The sequence below is a fragment of the Chelonoidis abingdonii genome, chromosome 19, assembly GCF_003597395.2.
Source record: "Chelonoidis abingdonii isolate Lonesome George chromosome 19, CheloAbing_2.0, whole genome shotgun sequence".
NCBI lineage: Eukaryota > Metazoa > Chordata > Testudines > Testudinidae > Chelonoidis > Chelonoidis abingdonii.
Window position 1 is genome coordinate 43,330,014 of NC_133787.1, and position 19,691 is coordinate 43,349,704.

The 19,691-nt window shown below is 44.5% G+C and overlaps 1 protein-coding gene across 3 annotated transcripts in view; it reads left to right on the top strand.

Moving 5' to 3' along the window:
* PHLPP2 (PH domain and leucine rich repeat protein phosphatase 2) overlaps positions 1-19,691 on the top strand; it is a 134,835-nt gene that overhangs the window by 56,391 nt on the left and 58,753 nt on the right. For all 3 annotated transcript variants that reach the window (XM_075073616.1, XM_075073618.1, XM_075073617.1), the window contains exons 7-9: positions 11,688-11,918; positions 12,765-12,967; positions 15,924-15,984. In XM_075073616.1, the coding sequence (XP_074929717.1) occupies positions 11,688-11,918; positions 12,765-12,967; positions 15,924-15,984 (495 nt within the window). The remainder of the gene's footprint in view (positions 1-11,687; positions 11,919-12,764; positions 12,968-15,923; positions 15,985-19,691) is intronic.

Sequence of the window (19,691 nt, forward strand, 5' to 3'; positions counted from 1 at the left end):
CTGTGTCTTCCCTATTGGTCCTCTGTAGTATCAGCCAGGTTTACTGAGCTTCTTAACCCTTACAAGTTAAAAGAGACATTAACCCTCTTAACTATCGTTATGAGTCATATCTGTCCCCTTAATTAAATTCCTGAATTTCAACTAGTTACCATGAACGATATCACTCTCCGAGGATACACAGCAAGATAAAGAAACATAGGTTGCTGGAATGCCAGCAACACCGGAACCTTTTCAGCTAGCTTTGTCAGGCAATCATACCAGATACTTCACTGTGCATGTGTGTCAAGTAATCTACCAGGAGGATGGAATAGCTTTCTCCTCCTCCCCCCCCCCCAGAAACCTTCTGCAAAGGCTTTTGGAGTACCATCCAGAAAGCTTCATGAGGATGTCCTGGAGGAATTTCCGTCCATCCCCAGACATGTTAACAGACTTTTCCAATAATAACCGGCCGAATGCATCCGAAGTCCCTCAGCAAATTAATCATTAAAACATGCTATGCTTTTAAAACCATGTTTTATATTTACAAAGTACATCACCAAGTCGCTGTCCATGGCTTTCCTTGTCTGGGCAGTGAGGTTGGAGGGAATTCCGTCTGGTGAGAAAAAGCTCGTGGCTGTGGGAGAATGGATGCTTTGTGCTCTCTGCAAGGCTCATCCTCTTCATCCCCTCCTCATCATTCCCCGTCCCTGCAGCATCCTCAGGCATGGCTGAGATACCAACCCACTGAATCACGACGGGAGGGAACCTGGCGACCCCAAATTGCCTGCAGCTCAGCATAGAAAGTGGCATGTTTTCAGCCCCTGCCCCTGGACCTTCATTGCTCTTTGTTGTCTGAGGCTGTGTCTTGAGCTCCTTAACTTTCACATGCACGTACTGAGTCCCTGGTGTGGCCTTCTCTGCATCATTGGCCTTCGAAAATTGTTTTCAAATGTTTTTCATTCTCTTTTGGAATGGAGTTCTTTAGCATCAGAATCTTCCCCGTACAGCAATCATGAATTCATACCCGTGCGGTCCATGCTGAGCCTTTTTCAATTCTCAGGAGACTGCATTGTTACCTGTGCTGATGATCTCTGCAGTAGTCACCTGTGCTGGTGACCTCCACGCTGGCCAAACAGGAAATGAAATTCAAAAGTTCACGGGGCTTTTCCTGTGTACCTGGCCAGTGCATCCAAGTTCAGATGGCTTTCCAGAGCAGTCACAATGATGCAGTGTGGGATACCGCCCGGAGGCCAATACCGTCGATTTGCGGCCACACTAACCCTCATCCAACATTGCAATACCAATTTCAGCGCTACTCCTCTCGTCGGGGAGGAGTACAGAAACCGGTTTAAAGAGCCCTTTAAATCGATATAAAGGGCCTCGTGTGGACGGGTGCAGGGCTAAATCGGTTTAACGCTGCTAAATTCGGTATAAATGCGTAGTGTAGACCAGGCCACAGTCTCTGAATACAGACAATGAACTATAGGGAATATAGGTAGATGGTAAAGAATACACCCTCCTATTCTGGACCTAGGAAGTAAACAAGCAATGTGTTTACATTCATGAAAATGGCATCTTACCCAACTTTTGTTGAAAATGCTGCAGAGGATTTTGGTGGTAAGATAAATTTTAGACAGAAAGCTAGCCTATTAGTTAAGTTTAGTTTCTAGAAAGTCTTTTGTTGTTTTGTTTTATATGTAACTGTTGCTTGTGCTTATTCACTATTGCTTGAATTTTTGATGTTAAACTTCTTATTGTTTTCCACTATAAATATTGCCAGATCTACATTACAGAATTAGGTTAATATAAGGCAGCTTACATCGACCTAACTTTTTAAGTATCTACACCAGGGTCTGTCAAACAGGGGTTGCTGCTCTTTTAGGGAAAGCTCCTGGCGGGCTGGGCTGGTTTGTTTACCTGCCCCGTCCGCAGGTCCGGCCGATCGTGGCTCCCACTGGCTGCAGATTGCTGCTCCGAGGAGCTGCTGGAAGCAGCAAGGGCCGAGGGACTTACTGGCCACCACTTCCAGCAGCTCCCATTGGCCCGGAGCAGCGATCTGCGGCCACTGGGAGCCGTGAACAGCTGGACTTGTGGACAGGGCAGGTAAACAAACCGGCCCGGCCTGCCAGGGGCTTTCCCTACACAAGCAGCGACCTCTGTTTGAGAAACCCTGATCTATACTACATTGTTGCTTCTGCCAATGTAATTCCCTCACTACACCAACTTAATTACTCCACCTACATAAGAGTTGTAACACTGAGGTCTATATAGTTAGAGTGACGCAGTGTTTGTGTAGACACTGTGTTACTTACATTGCCTGTCAACTTGGCACCAAGCTCCGAACTGGGAGCCTGGCCTCTCAGCCCCCTAAACCGTCCCCTGTAAGTTGAGGCAAATGCTCCTGGTGACCACGCGCACCACCGACAGAAGAAGGGTAGTGTGGACGTGAAAAGTCGCAGTAATTACTGCAGTGGCAGTACGCTGACCTAATGTAGGTAGACTTAGTTGTCATCATCAGAGTAAAGTTCCGCACTGACCTGAACGCACCAACTCAAAGCAGCACCAAATCCTGCCATAACAAGAGATGCAGAACCTGTAGACATAACTCCACTGCTATGATGATGAACACAATACACCTTTCAATATACACGGGTCCTGCACAGGCCTGTCACAATGTATGGTGTACCTTACCCAGTGCATTAAACACCCCGTTAATAAATGTGTGGGTGAAATGAGACAATCACTGTGCTCTCACATGAACTCACAGAAAGATGCTGAAAGACAAAAACACCAGATCGCCTGTGGGCGAACCGTTTTCACAAGGCAGTCACTTTGTATCTGACCGATCAGTCCTCATCCGTAAAGGAAACCTTCAGAGTACTATGACAGTGCTGGGCAACAGTAGCTGTACCAACACTCTGATAACTGGATCACCAATTAAATCACCCTGGAGTAAACCTGAGGGGCAAAACTGTGTCAAGTTGAGCAATTGGGGATGGACTGGAGAGAGCTACAAGGCTAATTAACCCAAAAAGTAGAAAAGGTACAGGAAGGAAGTGCCAGGTTGGGGGAAGAGATTGAGAGTCTTAGAACATAAGAACGGCCATATTGTATCAGATCAATGGTCCATCTAGCCCAGTTTTCTATCTTCCAACAGTGGCAAATGCCAGGTGCTTCAGAGGGAGTGAACAGAACAGGGAATCATCAAGTGATCCATCCCCTGTCGCCCATTCCCAGCTTCTGGCAAACAGGTTAGGGAGACTTTAGAATGTGGTTTGGCATCCCTACCCATCCTGGCTAATAGCCATTGATGGATCTAGGCTCCATGAACTTAGGTCTAATTCTGTTTTGAACCCTATTATAGTCTTGGTCTTCACAACATCCCCTGGCACTGAATTCTACAGGTTGACTGTGCATTGTGTGAAAACGTGTACTTCCTTTTGTTTGTTTTAAACCTGCTGTCTATTAATTTCATTTGGTGACCCCTTGTTCTTGTGTTATGAGGAGGATTAAATAACACTTCCTTATTTACTTTCTCCACACCAGTCATGATTTTATAGACCTCTGTCATGTCCCCCCCTTAATCATCTCTTTTCCAAGCCAAAAAGTCCCAGTCTTAATAATTTCTCCTCATATGAAAGCTGTTCCATACCCCTTCTCTGTACCTTTTCTAATTCTAATATATCTTTTTTTGAGAAGGGGCAACCAGATCTGAACACAGTATTCATGATGTGGACATACCGTGGATTTATATAGAGGCAATATGATATTTTCTGTCTCATTATCTATCCCTTTTTTAATGATTCCCAATATTCTGTTAGGTTTTTTGACTGCCACTGCAAATTGAGTGGATGTTTTCAGATAACTATTCACAATGATTCCATGATCTCTCTCTCTCTCAAGTGGTAACAGCTAATTCAGACCCCATCATTTTATGTGAATAGCTGAACATAAGAACATAAGAGCGGCCGTACCGGGTCAGACCAAAGGTCCATCTAGCCCAGTATCTGTCTACTGACAGTGGCCAATGCCAGGTGCCCCAGAGGGAGTGAACCTAACAGGCAATGATCAAGTGATCTCTCTCCTGCCATCCATCTCCATCCTCTGATAAATAGACCCTAGGGACAATTCTTTACCCATCCTGCCTAATAGCCATTTATGGACTTAGCCACCATAATTTATCCAGTGTCCCTTTTAAACATTTTAGTCCCAGCTTCACAACCTCCTCAGGTAAGGAGTTCCACAAGTTGACTGTGCGCTGTGTGAAGAAGAACTTTCTTTTATTGTTTTAAACTGCACTATTAATTTCATTTGGTGACCCTAGTTCTTGTATTTGGAATAAGTAAATAACTTCTTAGCCACTTTCTCACATCCATCATGATTTTATATACCTCTATTATCATCCCTTAGTCTCCTCTTTTCCAAGCTGAAAGGCCTAGCTCTTTAATCTTTCTCATATGGAACCTCTACAAACCCCTAATCATTTATTGCCCTTTCTGAAACCTTTTCTAGTGCTAGATATCTTTTGAGGTGAGGAGACCACATCTGTACACAGTATTGAATGTGGCGTACCATGGATTTATACAAGGGCATATAATTTCAGTCTTATTCTCTATCCCGTTTTTAATGATTCTAACATCCTGTTCGCTTTTTCACTGCTCTGTGCACTGCGTGGACATCTTAGAGAATATCCACGGATGACGCAAGATCTATTTTTCCTGACTCGTTGTACGATTAGCCCATCATATTTATGTATAGTTGGGTTATTTTTTCCATGATGCATTAACTTTACATTTATCACATTAATTTCATTTGCCAGTTTTGTTGCCAAATCACTTAGTTTTGTGAGATCTTTTGAAGTTTTTCCTGCTGCTTTGGTCTTAACTACTTGAAGTATTTAGTATCATCTGCAAGCTTGCCATCACTGGTTTACCCTTTCCCAAGTATCTTTATGAATAAATTGAATAGGATTTGGTCCAGAACTGACCTTGGGGAACGACTATTACCCCCCTCCCATTCTCATTTGAGAATTTACCATTAATTCCTGCCCTTTGTTCCCTGTCTTATCAACCAGTTCAATCCATGAAAGAACCTTCCTTTATCCCATGACAGCTTAATTACGTAAAACCTTGTGAGGACTTCAAGGCTTCGTGAAATCTACGGTATCATGTCTACTGGAGCCCCTGTCCACAGTTTGTTGACCCTTCAGAGAATTCTCACTATTTATAACATAGCTGGGCTTATGTTTTTTAGCATGGTTTACTTGCATTTATAATATGAATCTCATCTTTCATATTTTGCCGAGTCCCCACATTTAATGAATCCTTTGCAGTTTTTTCGCAGTTTGCTTTGCACTTAGCTATCTTGAGTAGTTTCGTATTGTCTGCAAATTTGCCACCTCGCTTGTTTACCCACTTTTCTCAAATATTATGAGATATTTGACGTGCTGGTCCAGGACAGACCTATGGGGGCACATATTACTCTCTCCAATTCTGAAACCTGACCATTATTTCCTACCCTTCGTTTGCTATTTTAACACCAGTTCATTGATCCACAAGGGACCTTACTCTCTTATCCCATAGATTCATCTAGACCATTAGGATGAAGGGACCTCGAGAGGTATGAGTCAGTTCCCCATGCCCTCGTGGCAGGACCAAATACTGGTTAACCATCCTGATAGACATATCTAACTACTCTTAACATATCTCCAAGAGATGGAGATTCACAACCTCCCTAGCGAATTATTCCATGTTTTAACGTACCCTGACAGTTAGGAATTTTTCCTAATGCCAACTAACCTCCTTGATCTGCAGTTTAAGCTCCATTGCTTGTTCTTTACTTGAGGTAAGTGGAACAAGTTTTCCTCTCCTGATGAACCAACTTTAGATACATACATACAAAAGCATTCGCTCTACCACTGAGTACTCCTCAAGATAGGATGTCATCCTAAGACTTCTGCTTAAGAGTCTTTGGTGAGGAGCTTGTCAAATGTTTCTGAAAATCTAAGTAATGGCTATATCCGTTGGATTGTCGCTTGTCATAGGGGCTGCATGTGACGGCTCTTGCAGAGCAGAATTCTAGTAGATTTAAGGGGGTCAGTTGAGATGTTTGCGAGCTTGAACAAGAAACCATGACTGATTGTCTAACCAAAGTGTGGTTCGGCTCCTATGTGTCTGAAAATTCTATTCTTTACTATAGAATTTAATCAATTGTCTATGTGCTGAAGTTTAGGCTTACCTCCTGTTAATGCTTGGATGCTTCTGAGCCTTTTTTCAAATTGGTGTATCACATTAGCTATCCCAAGTCATCTGGTACAGAAGCTGATTTAAATATAGGTACAGACTATAGTTTGTAGTTTGCAATTTCACATTTGAGTTCCTTCAGAACTCTTGGCTGATACCATCTGATCCTGGTGACTTATTGCTGTTTCATTTATCAATTTGTTCCAAAACCTCCTCTAATGACACCTTGGTTTGGGACAGTTACTCAGATTTGTCACCTAGAAAGAATGGCTCAGGTTTGGGAATCTCCCTCACATCCTCAGCTGTGAAGACTGATGCAAAGAATTCATTTAGTTTCTCCGCAATGGCCTTATCTTCCTTTAGCATCTTGATGTCCAGTGGTCCTACTGGTTCTTTAGCAGGCTTCCTGCTTCTGATGTATTTAAAAAAAATTTGCTGTTACTTTTTGAGTCTTTGGCTAGCTGTTCTTCCAATTTCTTTTTTGGCTTTTCTAATTATATTTTTACACTTCCCTTTCCAGAATCTATGTTCCTTTCTATTTTCCTCAATAGGATTTAACTTCCACTTTTTAACTGATGTCTTTTTTGCCTCTAACTGCTTCCTTTACTTTGTTGTTTAACCACAGTGACGCTTTTTTGGTCCTCTTACTATATTTTTTAATTTGAAGTATACATTTAAATTGAGCCTCTGTTATGGTGTCTTTAAAAAGTTTCCATGCAGCTTGCCTGGATTTCACTTTTGAAGAGTCAGAGCCAGGACAGATCTCTCAGTGGGAAGATACCTAAAGGAGTATATGCTATTGGAAATACAGAGCTGCACAAGTTTGTAAGGATGGAGGACAGAACATTGTAAATAAATTGCACACAGGGTGTTTGGCCAGAAGTAGGTCTTTGAGTGGCGTGTGGCTAGAAAAGAGGCAGGAGTGGGGTGATGCCCTGTCACAATCACCTTCCAAAGCCAAGCCTGGAAGCTTACATTCATAACTTTACTAGACACTAACAATCATGATCTTAATAAAGACAGTGGATTTATGGCTTATTACAACAATCTGTAACTCACTATGTCCGATGACTGAGGTGTTAACTGGCCACTTTACCTGGAATGGGCTCTTACAATATGTGGTAACTACTTATGCTAAATACTCTGCGCCACCTGATATTTATCTGTGACACTCTGACTATGACTGCACTACAAAGTTAAGTTGACTTAAGTTAGGTCGGCGATCATCCACTGGAGTAATTAAACCACTTTTGCATGTCCACATAACAATCCTTGTTTTGGCAGAGTGCATTCACAGTTGGTGCTCTTGCATTGACAGAGAGAGCAGTGCACTATGGATAGATATCCCATTGTGCAGCTCCCCACCATCTGCTGCTGGGTGCTCTGGGAAGGGATCGCAGTGAATCGTGGGGGTGGCCTCAGCATCCCATCATGCAGTTTTCTTCATCCCATCATTCCATGGGCTTCCTGCTACGTTTTGTGCCATTTTTCAACAGCCCCTGTAAACTGTGCATCTGCCATTTCTGTCTGAAAGCATGGATCCTGCACTGCTCTCCAGTCTTGTGATGAGCATCACAAACACAATGCGGCTGATCCTGCAGTATTTCATGAGCTGTGAATCTGATAATGACACTGTGGTGTCTGCCCTGCTGCATGCCACAGAAAGAAACAATTCAAGCTTGCTGTTGGTATTTATGGGGCAGTTACACATGGTGGACCATTGATATTGGTCTTGGGAAACAAGCACTGAGTGGTGGGGTCACATCATGATGCAGGTATGGGATGACGAGTAGTGGCTGCAGACCTTTCAGATTCTCAAAGCCACTTTCCTGGAACTATGTGCAGAGCTGGCCCTCCAGTGCAAGGACACCAAAATGAGAATTGCCCTCACAGCAGAGAAGCGAGTGACGATTGCTGTGTGGAAGCTGGCAACTCCAGACTGCTACTGATCAGTTGTTAATCAGTTTGGAGGTGGGAAATCCATTGTGAGTGTTGCAGTGATGCAGGTGTGCAGGGCCATTAATTGCCTCCTGTTACAAAGGACTGTAACTCTGGCCAATGTGTGGGAAATAGCTTTGAGGCAATGGGATTCCCGAACTGTGGCGGGGCAATAGATGGCATGCATATCCCCATTTTGGCCTCAGATCACCTTGCAATGGAATGCATCAACAGAAAGGGCTACTTTTCTAGGGTACTGCAAGCACTGGTGGATCACCAAGGTTGTTTCACCACATCAGTGCAGGGAGGTCAGGGAAGGTGCATGGTACATGCATCTTTAGGAACACTGGCCTGCTTAGAAAGCTGTAAGCAGGGACTGACTTTCCAGACCAGAAGATTGTAACTGGGGAAGTGGAAATGCCAATTGTGATCTGGGAGACCTAGTCTACCTCTTTTTCCCCTGGCTCACGAAGCCTTACACCGGAAACCTTGACTGTAGCAAGGAGTGCTTCAACACCAGACTTAGCAGATGCAGAATGACTGTTGAATGTGCCTTTGGCAGATTAAAGTGTTGCTGGCACTGTTGGCAGGTTAGACCTCAGTGAGGAAAATATTCCCATGGTCATAGCAGCCTGCTGTGCTCTGCCTAACATTTATGAAACTAGGGGGAAAGTTTCCCTAGAGGGTGGAGGCTTGAGGTGGATTGGCTGGAAGCTGCTTTTGAGCAGCCACATACCAGGGCTGTTAGAGGGGCTTAACAGGGGGCTGTTCAAATCAGGAAGGCTTTGAGGGAGAATTTTGACAATGAGCCCCAGTAATATGACTTTCTGTAATGAATTGAGCCAGGCATTGCTTTCTTTCACTGTAATGTAAGCCTTATAATGATTGCTGTGTGTGCATTAATTTTACTTTGCAGATGCAGTGATTGCTATTATGTATGAATTTCAGCAGCAGCAGCCACCGTGTGTAGTAGACTAATAAAGATTCATTTTCTTTCTATAAGTGTATTTTTATTTAACGGCTATACAAACATTTCTGTTACCTACAAGGGATATGACAATGAAGAGCACTTTTTACAATGAGGATTTCACAGCTGAGTGTATGTCCAGCTATCACTGTGAAACATGTTCCTAGGTGGAGTGCATGGGGTACTGCGACGGACCAGGAACATGCGAAGAATGGGTGTGTTGGGAGAGTTTGGGGAAGGCATAGAAGGTGTTTCTGTTTGGGTTGCAGGGGGAGACAAGCATAGATGTGTTCCGCCTGCAGCACAATCAGGGACCTCAGCAAGTCCAGTTGGCCCTCAAGCAGCTGTATCATCCACTCCTGCCCCTGTTTCCTCTCCTGGCTATCCATTCTCAATTTTTCATTTATAGCCTCTGTCAATGCTCTCTGCTTGCTATCAGCAGCATCAGACAATTGCAGCACCTCCCTGAACATTTCTTCTTTACTCATACTGGTTCGTCTCCTTATCAGACAGTGCCGCTCAGCTGGTGGGCAGGAATAGACCCTCAAGGCCACATCTGAAGAAGCTAAAGAAACAATAAACAGAGGCACTATTATGAGTGCACTCACAGCCTTCATTCCTTTCAAGTTACTCACACCATTTTCTCATAGCAGGCCCACAGCACAGCGAGAGCCCTAACCATGGTGGGTTTGGCACAGAGGGAAAGAGGCAAGATGGAACAAACGGCGGGTGGTTTTCAGAGGGAGATGACTACAAATGCCTAGGGACGCTATTCTGAATACTGGCAACGTTTTCCAAAGGCGGGAGTGATAGAAGCTGATATCTCCTCAGGGTAACCAGGGATGCAAGGGCACAGCTTCTGCATGCGTGCAGCTGCAGGCTGACTCTGTATGCAGCTCGCCTGAGTGCTGCTTTGGTGCCTATAGAAGTAATTGCCAATTAGCATAGCAAAGTTACTTACTGTGGGGGAAGAAATAAGGCAGCCTTACCAAGGAACCTTTGGTAGAGGATTGCAGAGTACCTCCACAAAAGTTTCCTAGAGATCAGTATGGAGAATTCCTGGCATATCCCAGTGTGCATCAGAAAACTTCCGTCATGTCTCCTCTGTGTAGGTGCACAGGGAAATGAGAAGCAGATGCAAATAGTGCTACTGTTGGTTATTTCTATCGCTCTTCTACCATTTGAAAAAAAATACAGCTCTACCTCATTTCTTCCTACAGTATCAAAGCACAATGAGTATTTACTGGAGCTCCCCTCTCCTGCATCAGGTGTGCCAGAGTGCTGGGGCTACCTAGACCCCCCTGGAGTTAAAAGCAGTTCTGGCTTGCCACACCCCCAGACATCTCTATTGTCTTTCCCCCATCCTCCTCCAACTCCACTTCCTTGTCCACCACTTCATCCTCGGGATTCACTCTTCTGCTTCCAGCCTCCCCAAAGTATCCACAAGGGTCTTGGTGGCAGAGGTGAGGTTGCTGCTGAGGATGGCATGCAGCTCCTTGTAGAAGTGGCATGTCTTTGGCAATGCACCAGATTGGCGATTGGCCTCAGCTCCTTGATCTTTGCACGGCACTGCTGCATGTCCCTCTCGTACCCCTTAAGCTCCATGCCACAAGTAATTTGCCCATAGGTATCAGAGTTCCTGTGGGTGGAGCAGAGGTGCGACTGCACAGCTCCTCTCCCCACAGATCCGACAACTCCAGTGTACTCCAGGCGGGAGTGCGTTTGCTGCAGGTACCCACCATGGTCAGCTGGGAAGATGCTATGTGAGCTATCTACACGAAGCAAACAGGAAGAGGAATTTCAAAAATTCTGGGGCTATAAGGGGGGAGGAATGCATGCTTGTATACCTGGCTGCAGGGCAGCAGAGTTCAAACCAGAGCAGTCATGATGGGCATTGTGGGACACTACCTGGAGGCCACTTAGGGTGACATAAGCAGTGCAGTGTCTACACTAACATTATGTCACTCTAACTTGGTCGCAAAAACCTCTATGCTTCTCGTCCAGGTGCTTTTATTATGTCAGCACAGCAGGAGAGCTAAAGTGGCAGGAGGAGCATTGCAGTGTCTTCACCTCCACTGTTTTGTTGACGAAAGCTGACTTTTGTAGACAAAACTGTATAGTGTAGACATGGCTTCTGAGAACTTTCCCAGAGCTGAAGAAGAGCTCTGTGTAAGCTCTTAAAGCTTGTCTCTTTCACCAGCAGAAGTTGGTCCAATAATGTTACTTCACCCATCTTGCCTATCCAATAAATACTCTACAGTTACAATGTAATTACGCTTTGCTTATGCTAACTTCCACTGATTCATATAACTAGAAGCTTAACTACACAAGTGAAATATTAATCCGGAGCATTTATATTTTGCACATCCGATTTTAGAACTCAAGCATATTAACTGAATAATAAATCATGTAATAACCTTACAACTCTAGGAACAAATCACAGTTAGCTATGGGAAATAATAAGCTGTAATTGGCCAGTGTATAAATTAACTGACAATGTTAAACAGGTGACTCAATTCTCCATCCATGAATGTTTCTCTTTTTCCCTTTGCCTGCCACAGTCTCCAGACCTTATGTCTTGATGGGAATTTCCTCACATCCTTGCCAGAAGAGCTGGGAAACCTGCAGCAGCTCTGCTCCTTCAGGCTTTCCTTCAACAACTTCAGTGAGGTCCCAGTGGTCTGTGGGAAACTCACTGCCTTGGACAAACTGGCCATGGCAGGGAACCAGCTGGAAACCCTGAACCTTGGAGTGCTGAACAGGATGAGCCACATTAGATATGTGGATCTTAGGTGAGTGCACTCTAGGTGCTTTGACATACATCAGCCAGAGTGCTCCTCAACCCCACTTCCAGCAAAGGAAGTTGTATAAATGCTATTGCATGGCTTGGGAGGCGTCCTGGGTGGTTGTGTTCTTATTGGTATTTTCACAGCTTGGGAAATTCCACTTTGGAGGGTATTACAGAGAAAGGCAGCTAATTGTGGCTGTGGCTGAGGTCACTGAGCACTGACCAGTCCTCTGCTGTGCAGTGCTGCTGCTCTCCCACTCTGTAGTAGGGAACTCACCGACTCTCCTGGGCTTGCCTCACTTGCTTCTCTGGAGATGAGACAGTTACTGATTTCAAGCCTGAACATTCCGGCAGCAATGGTTTGCTTCATCCTTAGAAAGACAGTGAGACTTCTGATCAGTTAAGAGACATGAAAATCTTATAGCTGAATTAACATGTATAGCAAGTGCCTTCCCAGGTTCCTGTGTGACCACACACAATACAGCTCGCTGTCCCAGAACCAGACCCTTCATCTGTTAGCCTTTCGAAGCTGCCCTCAGCATCTCCTGACTGTTAAAAGTGCTCAGAAACTGAGTAGAGCCAATATTTAATGCAACAATGAATAGTGGGTGAACAGACGTTGGGATTGTACTGTCTGTACCCCTCCCAGAAAATCCCCCTTCACCAGGACCCTTCCTCTACCTCACTCACCCCTCTACTATCCTGAGTTTGGTCTCCAGACTGCCCCATGTCCCTCCTTTTCTTTCCCACTTCTCCCTCCTGTCAGCATCTCACTCTGTCCCCCACCTCCCCAAAAAACAGTTCAATGTCCTTATCTCTGATCCTTTATCTTTTATCTCTGAGTGTTTAGGCTGAACCACCTGAGGAGATTATCTGTTGACAGCCTGGAGGGGAACAAATCTGTGACCCACATGGATTTGCGAGACAATCAGCTGACTGACCTGGATCTGAGCTTCCTTGGCTGTCTGGAGCAGCTGCACTGTGAGCGGAATCAGCTGAGGGAACTGACTCTGAGTGGCTTCTCCCTTCGGGCCCTCTATGCCAGCACCAACTGTATGTCCATTGTATCTCCTTTGCCTTCCTGCTCCCTCCCCAGACCCAGGGAGAGCCCTCCTTTCACCCCTACACAGAAACATAGCTGCTCCAAACACAGGTTTGCGGCTCCCTAGAGTTCAGCCTTACTCTTAATATCCTGTGGAGCAGTCGCCACCTTAAAGATGGAAACAGTAGCAGCCCAAGGGATTATCCCACAGAAGCTTGTTCTGCTCCTTTGCTCCATCCAGAAAGGGCCTCTTCTCTTGGTATTAGTATTGTTGATGGTGTAATATTTTATTTACTTGTACACCTCTACCCCAATATAACGCTGTCCTCAGGAGCAGAAAAATCTTACTGCGTTATAGGTGATCCACTGGAGTTCGCAGCCCCGCCCCCCAGAGCGCTGCTTTACTGTGTTATATCCAAATTCGTGTTATATAGGGTTGCATTATATCGGGGTATAGGTGTAATATACAATTAGATCAACAACCCATTTTGCAAAGTGGTTCGCAGATAGAGTAAGAGACTAACTCTTCCCTAAAGAGCCTGCCATCTCGGGTAAGATTATCCAACCAAGTATGTGTAACAAACAGAAGGAGAAGGAGGCTAAGAGTTAACAGTCATGGGAACACGTAGCTTCATGGGCACATGCCCAACTTTCGGTTTTTAAAGTTATATAACGGTGCAGTTTTTAGGATCTTAATGATATCTGTAATCCCTACTGGACACTTGTCTATCCATTATTTCTTTCTGCCAGGGATACCTTGATCAGTAATAACAACAACGAGTCCTTGTGGCACCTTAGAGGCTAACAAATTTGTTTGGGCATAAGCTTTTGTGGGCTAGAACCCACTTCATCAGATGCATGGAGTGGAAAATACAGGAGCAGGTATAGATACATGAAAAGATGTGAGTTGCCTTACCAAGTGTGAGGTCAATCTAACTAGACAAACCAATTAACAGCAGGATACCAAGGCAGGGGGGAATAACTTTTTGAAGTGGTAATTAGAATGGCCCATTTCAGACAGTTGACAAGAAGGTGTGAGTAACATTAGGGGGAAATTAGTATTGGAGAAATTAGGTTTAGTTTTTGTAATGACTCAACCACTCCCAGTCTTTATTCAGGCCTAATCTGATGGTATCCAGTTTGCAAATTAATTCCAGTTCTGCAGTTTCAAGTTGGAGTGTTTTTCTGAAGCCTTTTTTTGTTGAAGACTTGCCACGTTTAGGTCTGTTGTTGAGTGACCAGGAAGATTGAAGTGTTCTCCTACTGGTTTTTAAATGTTATGATTCCTGATGTCAGATTTGTGTCCATTTATTCTTTTGCGTAGAGACTGTCTGGTTTGGCTAATGTACATGGCAGACGGGCATTGGTGGCACATGATGGCATATATCACATCAGTAGATGTGCCAGTGAACGAGCCCTTGAGGGTGTGGTTGATGTGATTAGATCCTATGATAGTGTCCCTTGAATAGCTATGTGGACAGAGTTAGCAGGGTAGTTTGTAGCAGGGTTTGGTGTTTTTGTTGTGTGGAGTATAGTTGCTGGTGAGTATTTGCTTTAGGCTGGGGAGCTGTCTGTAAGTGAGGATCGGCCTGTCCTCCAGAGTCTGAGAGAGTGAGGAATCATCCTTCAGGATAGGTTGTAGATTCTTGATGATGTGCTGGAAAGGTTTTAGCTGGGGGCTGCAGGTGACGGCTAGTGGCGTTCTGTTACTTTCTTTGTTGGACCTGTCTTGTAGTAGGTGACTTCTGGGTACTCACCTGGTGAAGTGAAGAAACAGATTGACAGAGCCCTACTGTGTCAGTGCTGGGGGGGATCCACCTGCAGCCCCACTGTCAGAAGTGACCTTAATTGCTGCAATCCTGCCGTGGCCTTACCAACCCGTGGTTACCACTGCAACACCCTCATAAAGTGACTCCTGTGCATGATACGTTGCCATTGTAACAAGGCAGCTTTCTGAGGCACCAATACCTGTACCATGATTTGAACCTCACCTGCACCATGATTTGAACCTCACCTGCAGCACTACATTTTCTAGCATTGTGTTTCAGTACTGAGATGGAGAGAATAATGTGACAAATTTAAATCAAATTATAGGAGCTTCTTGTGGACTTTTGTTACTATCTATGAACGTGCTTAACCATCCTTAAGCATCTCTCTCTCTCTCTCTCTCTCTCTCTCTATATATATATACAAAAAATATAGCTTTTGGGAATTAGCTTTTCAATTTTTTAGTTAGGCTGTGCCTCATTTACCTAGGCTGATGAGCCTTCCACTGAGTACAGCCTCCTGCAGCAAAGTGAACTTTCCTGACTGGAAGAATTCACTGACACTTCTCTCTAGTTCATCATGCTTTTCACAGGGAGAAGAAGAAATGAAAATGCATTTCTGTAGCATCTTATAAATAAGAGTTACACATGGAAGGATGTCTGTGCAGATTCTCGCTTTAGTCTGTGACATTGTTTTTTAAAGTACTGATGTTGGGTTGTAGCAAGAATGATGATTTTTGATTTACCATGTTCACTAGCCTTCCAGAGCAATCCCGCCTCTGGTGCTTTGATTAAATGGTACATGCCCTCAAGTTATTCTCATTTTGCTGCTGTTTCTGAAAGAGTGAGAATGGTTCTCTTGCTGCCCTGTGTGCTGCACTGCATCATACTAGAGAAAAGAATCCTATAACCACCGCAGTAGAAATAATAATCTTTTGGAATACCCTTTTAGAGAAATATGTAGTTCTGATACCTGAGGAGAGAAGAACTGCAGCCTGGCTCTTCATACCATGGGCTTTTCCTATCTGCAGATGCAACAAATGTCTGTCTGGGCACTAGAGATTTTCCAGCCTTATCTGGTCATCCCTGAAGGGTTGGCCCTTGATATCTACCCTAGTATATTTCTGGGAAACAGTGTTTGTGTCTCTGTTGTTCCCCTTCTAGCAGTCTGGACTCATTACTGTTTGCTTTATTTGATCAGGTCTGATGACTGTAAATGTTTATCCTGTCCCTAGTCTGCTGACCTGCCTAGAAATCTCCCGGTAAGTGACGACACACAAAAGGATACAAAGTGAAATCCTGGGGGACCTAGACCATTTCCTGCAGATTCTCTGGAATCCAAGTCCTGGGCCACATGTATTGAGTGACACAGGCACTCTCTCTAGGCTTCTTGGGAAATTACAAGGAGAAACTTGATCATTATCAAATCTATGTTTTGCATGGATCTATCAAAAGTCTTTGTATAGTGACTTCCACTGTTGCACAGGATCCGTCTCTTCAAAGACTTCTGCTCTTCTGTTCCTGAAAGGATGCTCAGTTGGATTTTTCTGTCCTGTTCATTTTAAATGCCACTTTGTTATTTCAGGCCTTTTCCATCCCCAAAACTTGCCTTTGGAAGAGAAATCTTTGTTCCTTAGCACTCAGCCCTATAGCATGCCCTGCCCCCATGTGCATGTTGGCTTTCATGGGAATTCTACCACAGTTCAAGAGGTCAACATAAATGCCAGTGCCTGAGTTTTCATGCCTCAGAAGCTCTGTTCAGGTAGGAGGTAAATATACTTCTGGAGTTAAACACAGCAGTGACTGGATTTGGCTTGTCTGTATGGGAAAGTTTTGTCAGTATGCTGGTGTAATTAAACCAGTATGTAAACTACTATAACTGCCTATCGGGGATTTCTCTTCCAGAACGAGAGTGGGGTTTTTCTGTTTACTTTAAACCTCTTCCAAAGCAATATTAACTATACTGCAAAAAGGCATTCTGGGACTGGAGTAAGTGTGTCCACATGAAGAGTTATACCGGTATAACTACAGAGAATTCTTTCCTGGGTGCTGGCTGGTGAGTCTTTCCCACATGCTCTGGGTTTAACTGATCACCATATTTGGGGTCGGGAAGGAATTTTCCTCCAGGGCAGATTGGCAGAGGGCCTGGAGGTTTTTTGCCTTCCTCTGCAGCATGGGGCACGGGTCACTTGTTGGAGGATTCTCTGCAGCTTGAGGTCTTCAAACCACAATTCGAGGACTTCAATAACTCAGACATAGGTTAGGGGTTTGTTATAGAAGCGGATGGATGAGATTCTGTGGCCTGCATTGTGCAGGAGGTCAGACTAGGTGATCATAATGGTCCCTTCTGACCTTAAAGTCTATGAGTCTATGAACTGTATCAATTTAATTCATACTATAAGCTTTTACCTGTATACCTTTCCTATGTAGACAAGCCCTGAGTCCCATTTCTTGATGGTGTTGGGAGCTTTCAGTTCATCAGATGATTTCTCTAAGTTCATGAAGCAACTTCCATAATGTCCAAATGTTCCTCTTCCTGCCTTCTAGAGGAAATGGGAGGGATATAGTTCTTCTTTGAGTGATAGTCTGTATACATATTCAACAGTTGGTGTTTGCTTGTCCAGTATGCACGTCTCAACTTTCTATTCAGCAGCATCCATGAGGGTGATATATGCTTCCTTCACATCCCCATTTGTTCCAGGAAGAATATAAAAGATGGAGCTATCTAGCCACACCCAGTTCCTTCTTACTGCTTGTGGCATGGGTCAGAGCAGCTCACTTTTAGAGCAAACGTACCTGTTTCCCATTGTGCATAGTTCTTATAGTTGGCAGTTAGTAATAGTGTTAGGTTTTTACTTTTTCCAAACTTAAGTTCTTCAGCGAAGAAAGGATTTCTCCTTCACTGAAAGTTTGGTACTGATTACCTGCCTGGGAGACCACAAGTCCTCAGGCTTTAAGAGCTGCCCCTCATATAAGGCCATTATCTCCTGAATGACAATCGTGCAAGGGGTCTGTTCCACTTCAGCAAGGAACACGTTTCAGACCATTGCAAAATCTTTATGCCCTTATCAAAGCGACCCCGCAGTTGAGGGAGTCCCACCTAAGGGCCTTCCTGATGGAGCAGTCTCTGCGCCGAGACTCTGATCCTGGCTGCCAGACATTGAGACTCTCAGGGGACTGGAGGTCATCAAACTCAGTGCTGGTGGCATCGTCAAAACCTCCAAAGGTACCGTTAAAATCCTTCTCATCTTCTAGAAAGCACCTCTAGGGATTTACCTGGACTTTTGATATGGCCCTCCCCACTGATGCAGTCCCAGTTCCTGGAACCAACAATGTCAGCACTGTTGCCTCCATGATCCTCAGGGCCAGCTAGATCAGTACCTTCAGCACCAACTGGGAGGGCACACGCTTTCAGAGAAGAAAACTGCTTCTCATCCTCATTCACATATCACAAGAACCAGGGTCAACCAATGCAATTAATAGGCAGCAGATTTAAAACAAACATAAGGTAGTACTTCTTCACACACTGCATAGTCAACCTGTGGAATTCATTGCCAGGGATGTTGTGAAGGCCTCAAGTATAACTGGGTTCTAAAAAAATATTAGATAAGTTCATGGAGGATAGGTCCATCATGGCACTCATGCTCAGGGTGTCCCTAACCTCCAGCTGCCAAAATCTGGGAGTGAATGACAGGATGGATCATTTGATGATTGCCTTGTTCTGTTCATTTCCCTCCAAAGCATCTGGCACAAGCCACTGTCAGAAGACAGGATACTGGGCTAGGTGGACCATAAGTCTGACCCAGGCATGAGTACAGTACTAACCCTGAGTTCAGTACTAACCCCACCCAGAGTTCAGAACCACAGACAGCAGCAGCCTTCTCCCATGCTACAACTACAAAACCCAGAGTAGCTGATACCAGCTAATTTGTCTTAGAATAATAGAATATCAGGGTTGGAAAGGACCTCAGGAGATCATCTGCTCCAATGCCCTGCTCAAAGCAGGGCCAATCCCCAGACAGATTTTTACCCCAGTTCCCTAAGTGGCCCCCCTTAAGGTTTGAACTCACAACCCTGGGTTTAGCAGGCCAATGCTCAAACCACTGAGCTTGATCACTGGACGAGACGCTTATACCACACCAAGTGATGGTCACTACAGAAGACCATAAATCATCCAGGACTTGAGGAGGCATATACCAGCAACTATAGAGATTCCCACCAAAGAAGTACATGGCACACTGCACAGGCTGCTCAATATATTACATATATCGGTACCATGTTGTGTAGCCATTATGATAAACAAGGACCTACTAGATCCTGCAAAGATCCTGTGGCAGACTCCAGCATCATTAGCACCAACCTCAAAGTAGGCTGATAGTATCAGGTGCTGGCCTATTCATATCTGGTACAGAGATTATTAGTAGTGATTGTTTCAAATGAGAGAATGTGCCACGGCTACCAGAATTTGGCTGCAAGCATAAGGAGCCTAGACTTTCTTGGTAGGAAATTGTGCTCAACCTTGAGCCACCAAATAAGGATATTGAACTATCAAGCAATCATAGCAAAATATGACTAACTTGGCTGGTGTTCCCTGGAAAGTTTTATTGACAACTGGTGCAGGAATTCAGAAGTGAGTTCTGAGCCATCCTGACGGGGAATTGGTTGCCAAGACAGCTCTACAGGCAGCATTGGACGCTGTGGATATGGTCCTCAGGGCCATGGCAACAATGGTTATAATGTGCCATTCCTCACAGGGGACACATGACCATAGGCTTAAAGGGAGCATCCATAACTTTTGAGAGAACCAAGTAAAGATCCCACCTAGGGAGTGGATCCCTAAATGATAGATAGTCTAGAGACACCCCTCAAGAATCCGTTTGCCATTGAGTGTGCAAATACTGATTAATCACTTGGTGGATGGATGACTGATATGGCAGTCAAATGAACTCTCAGCAAGAGACCTGTTTCA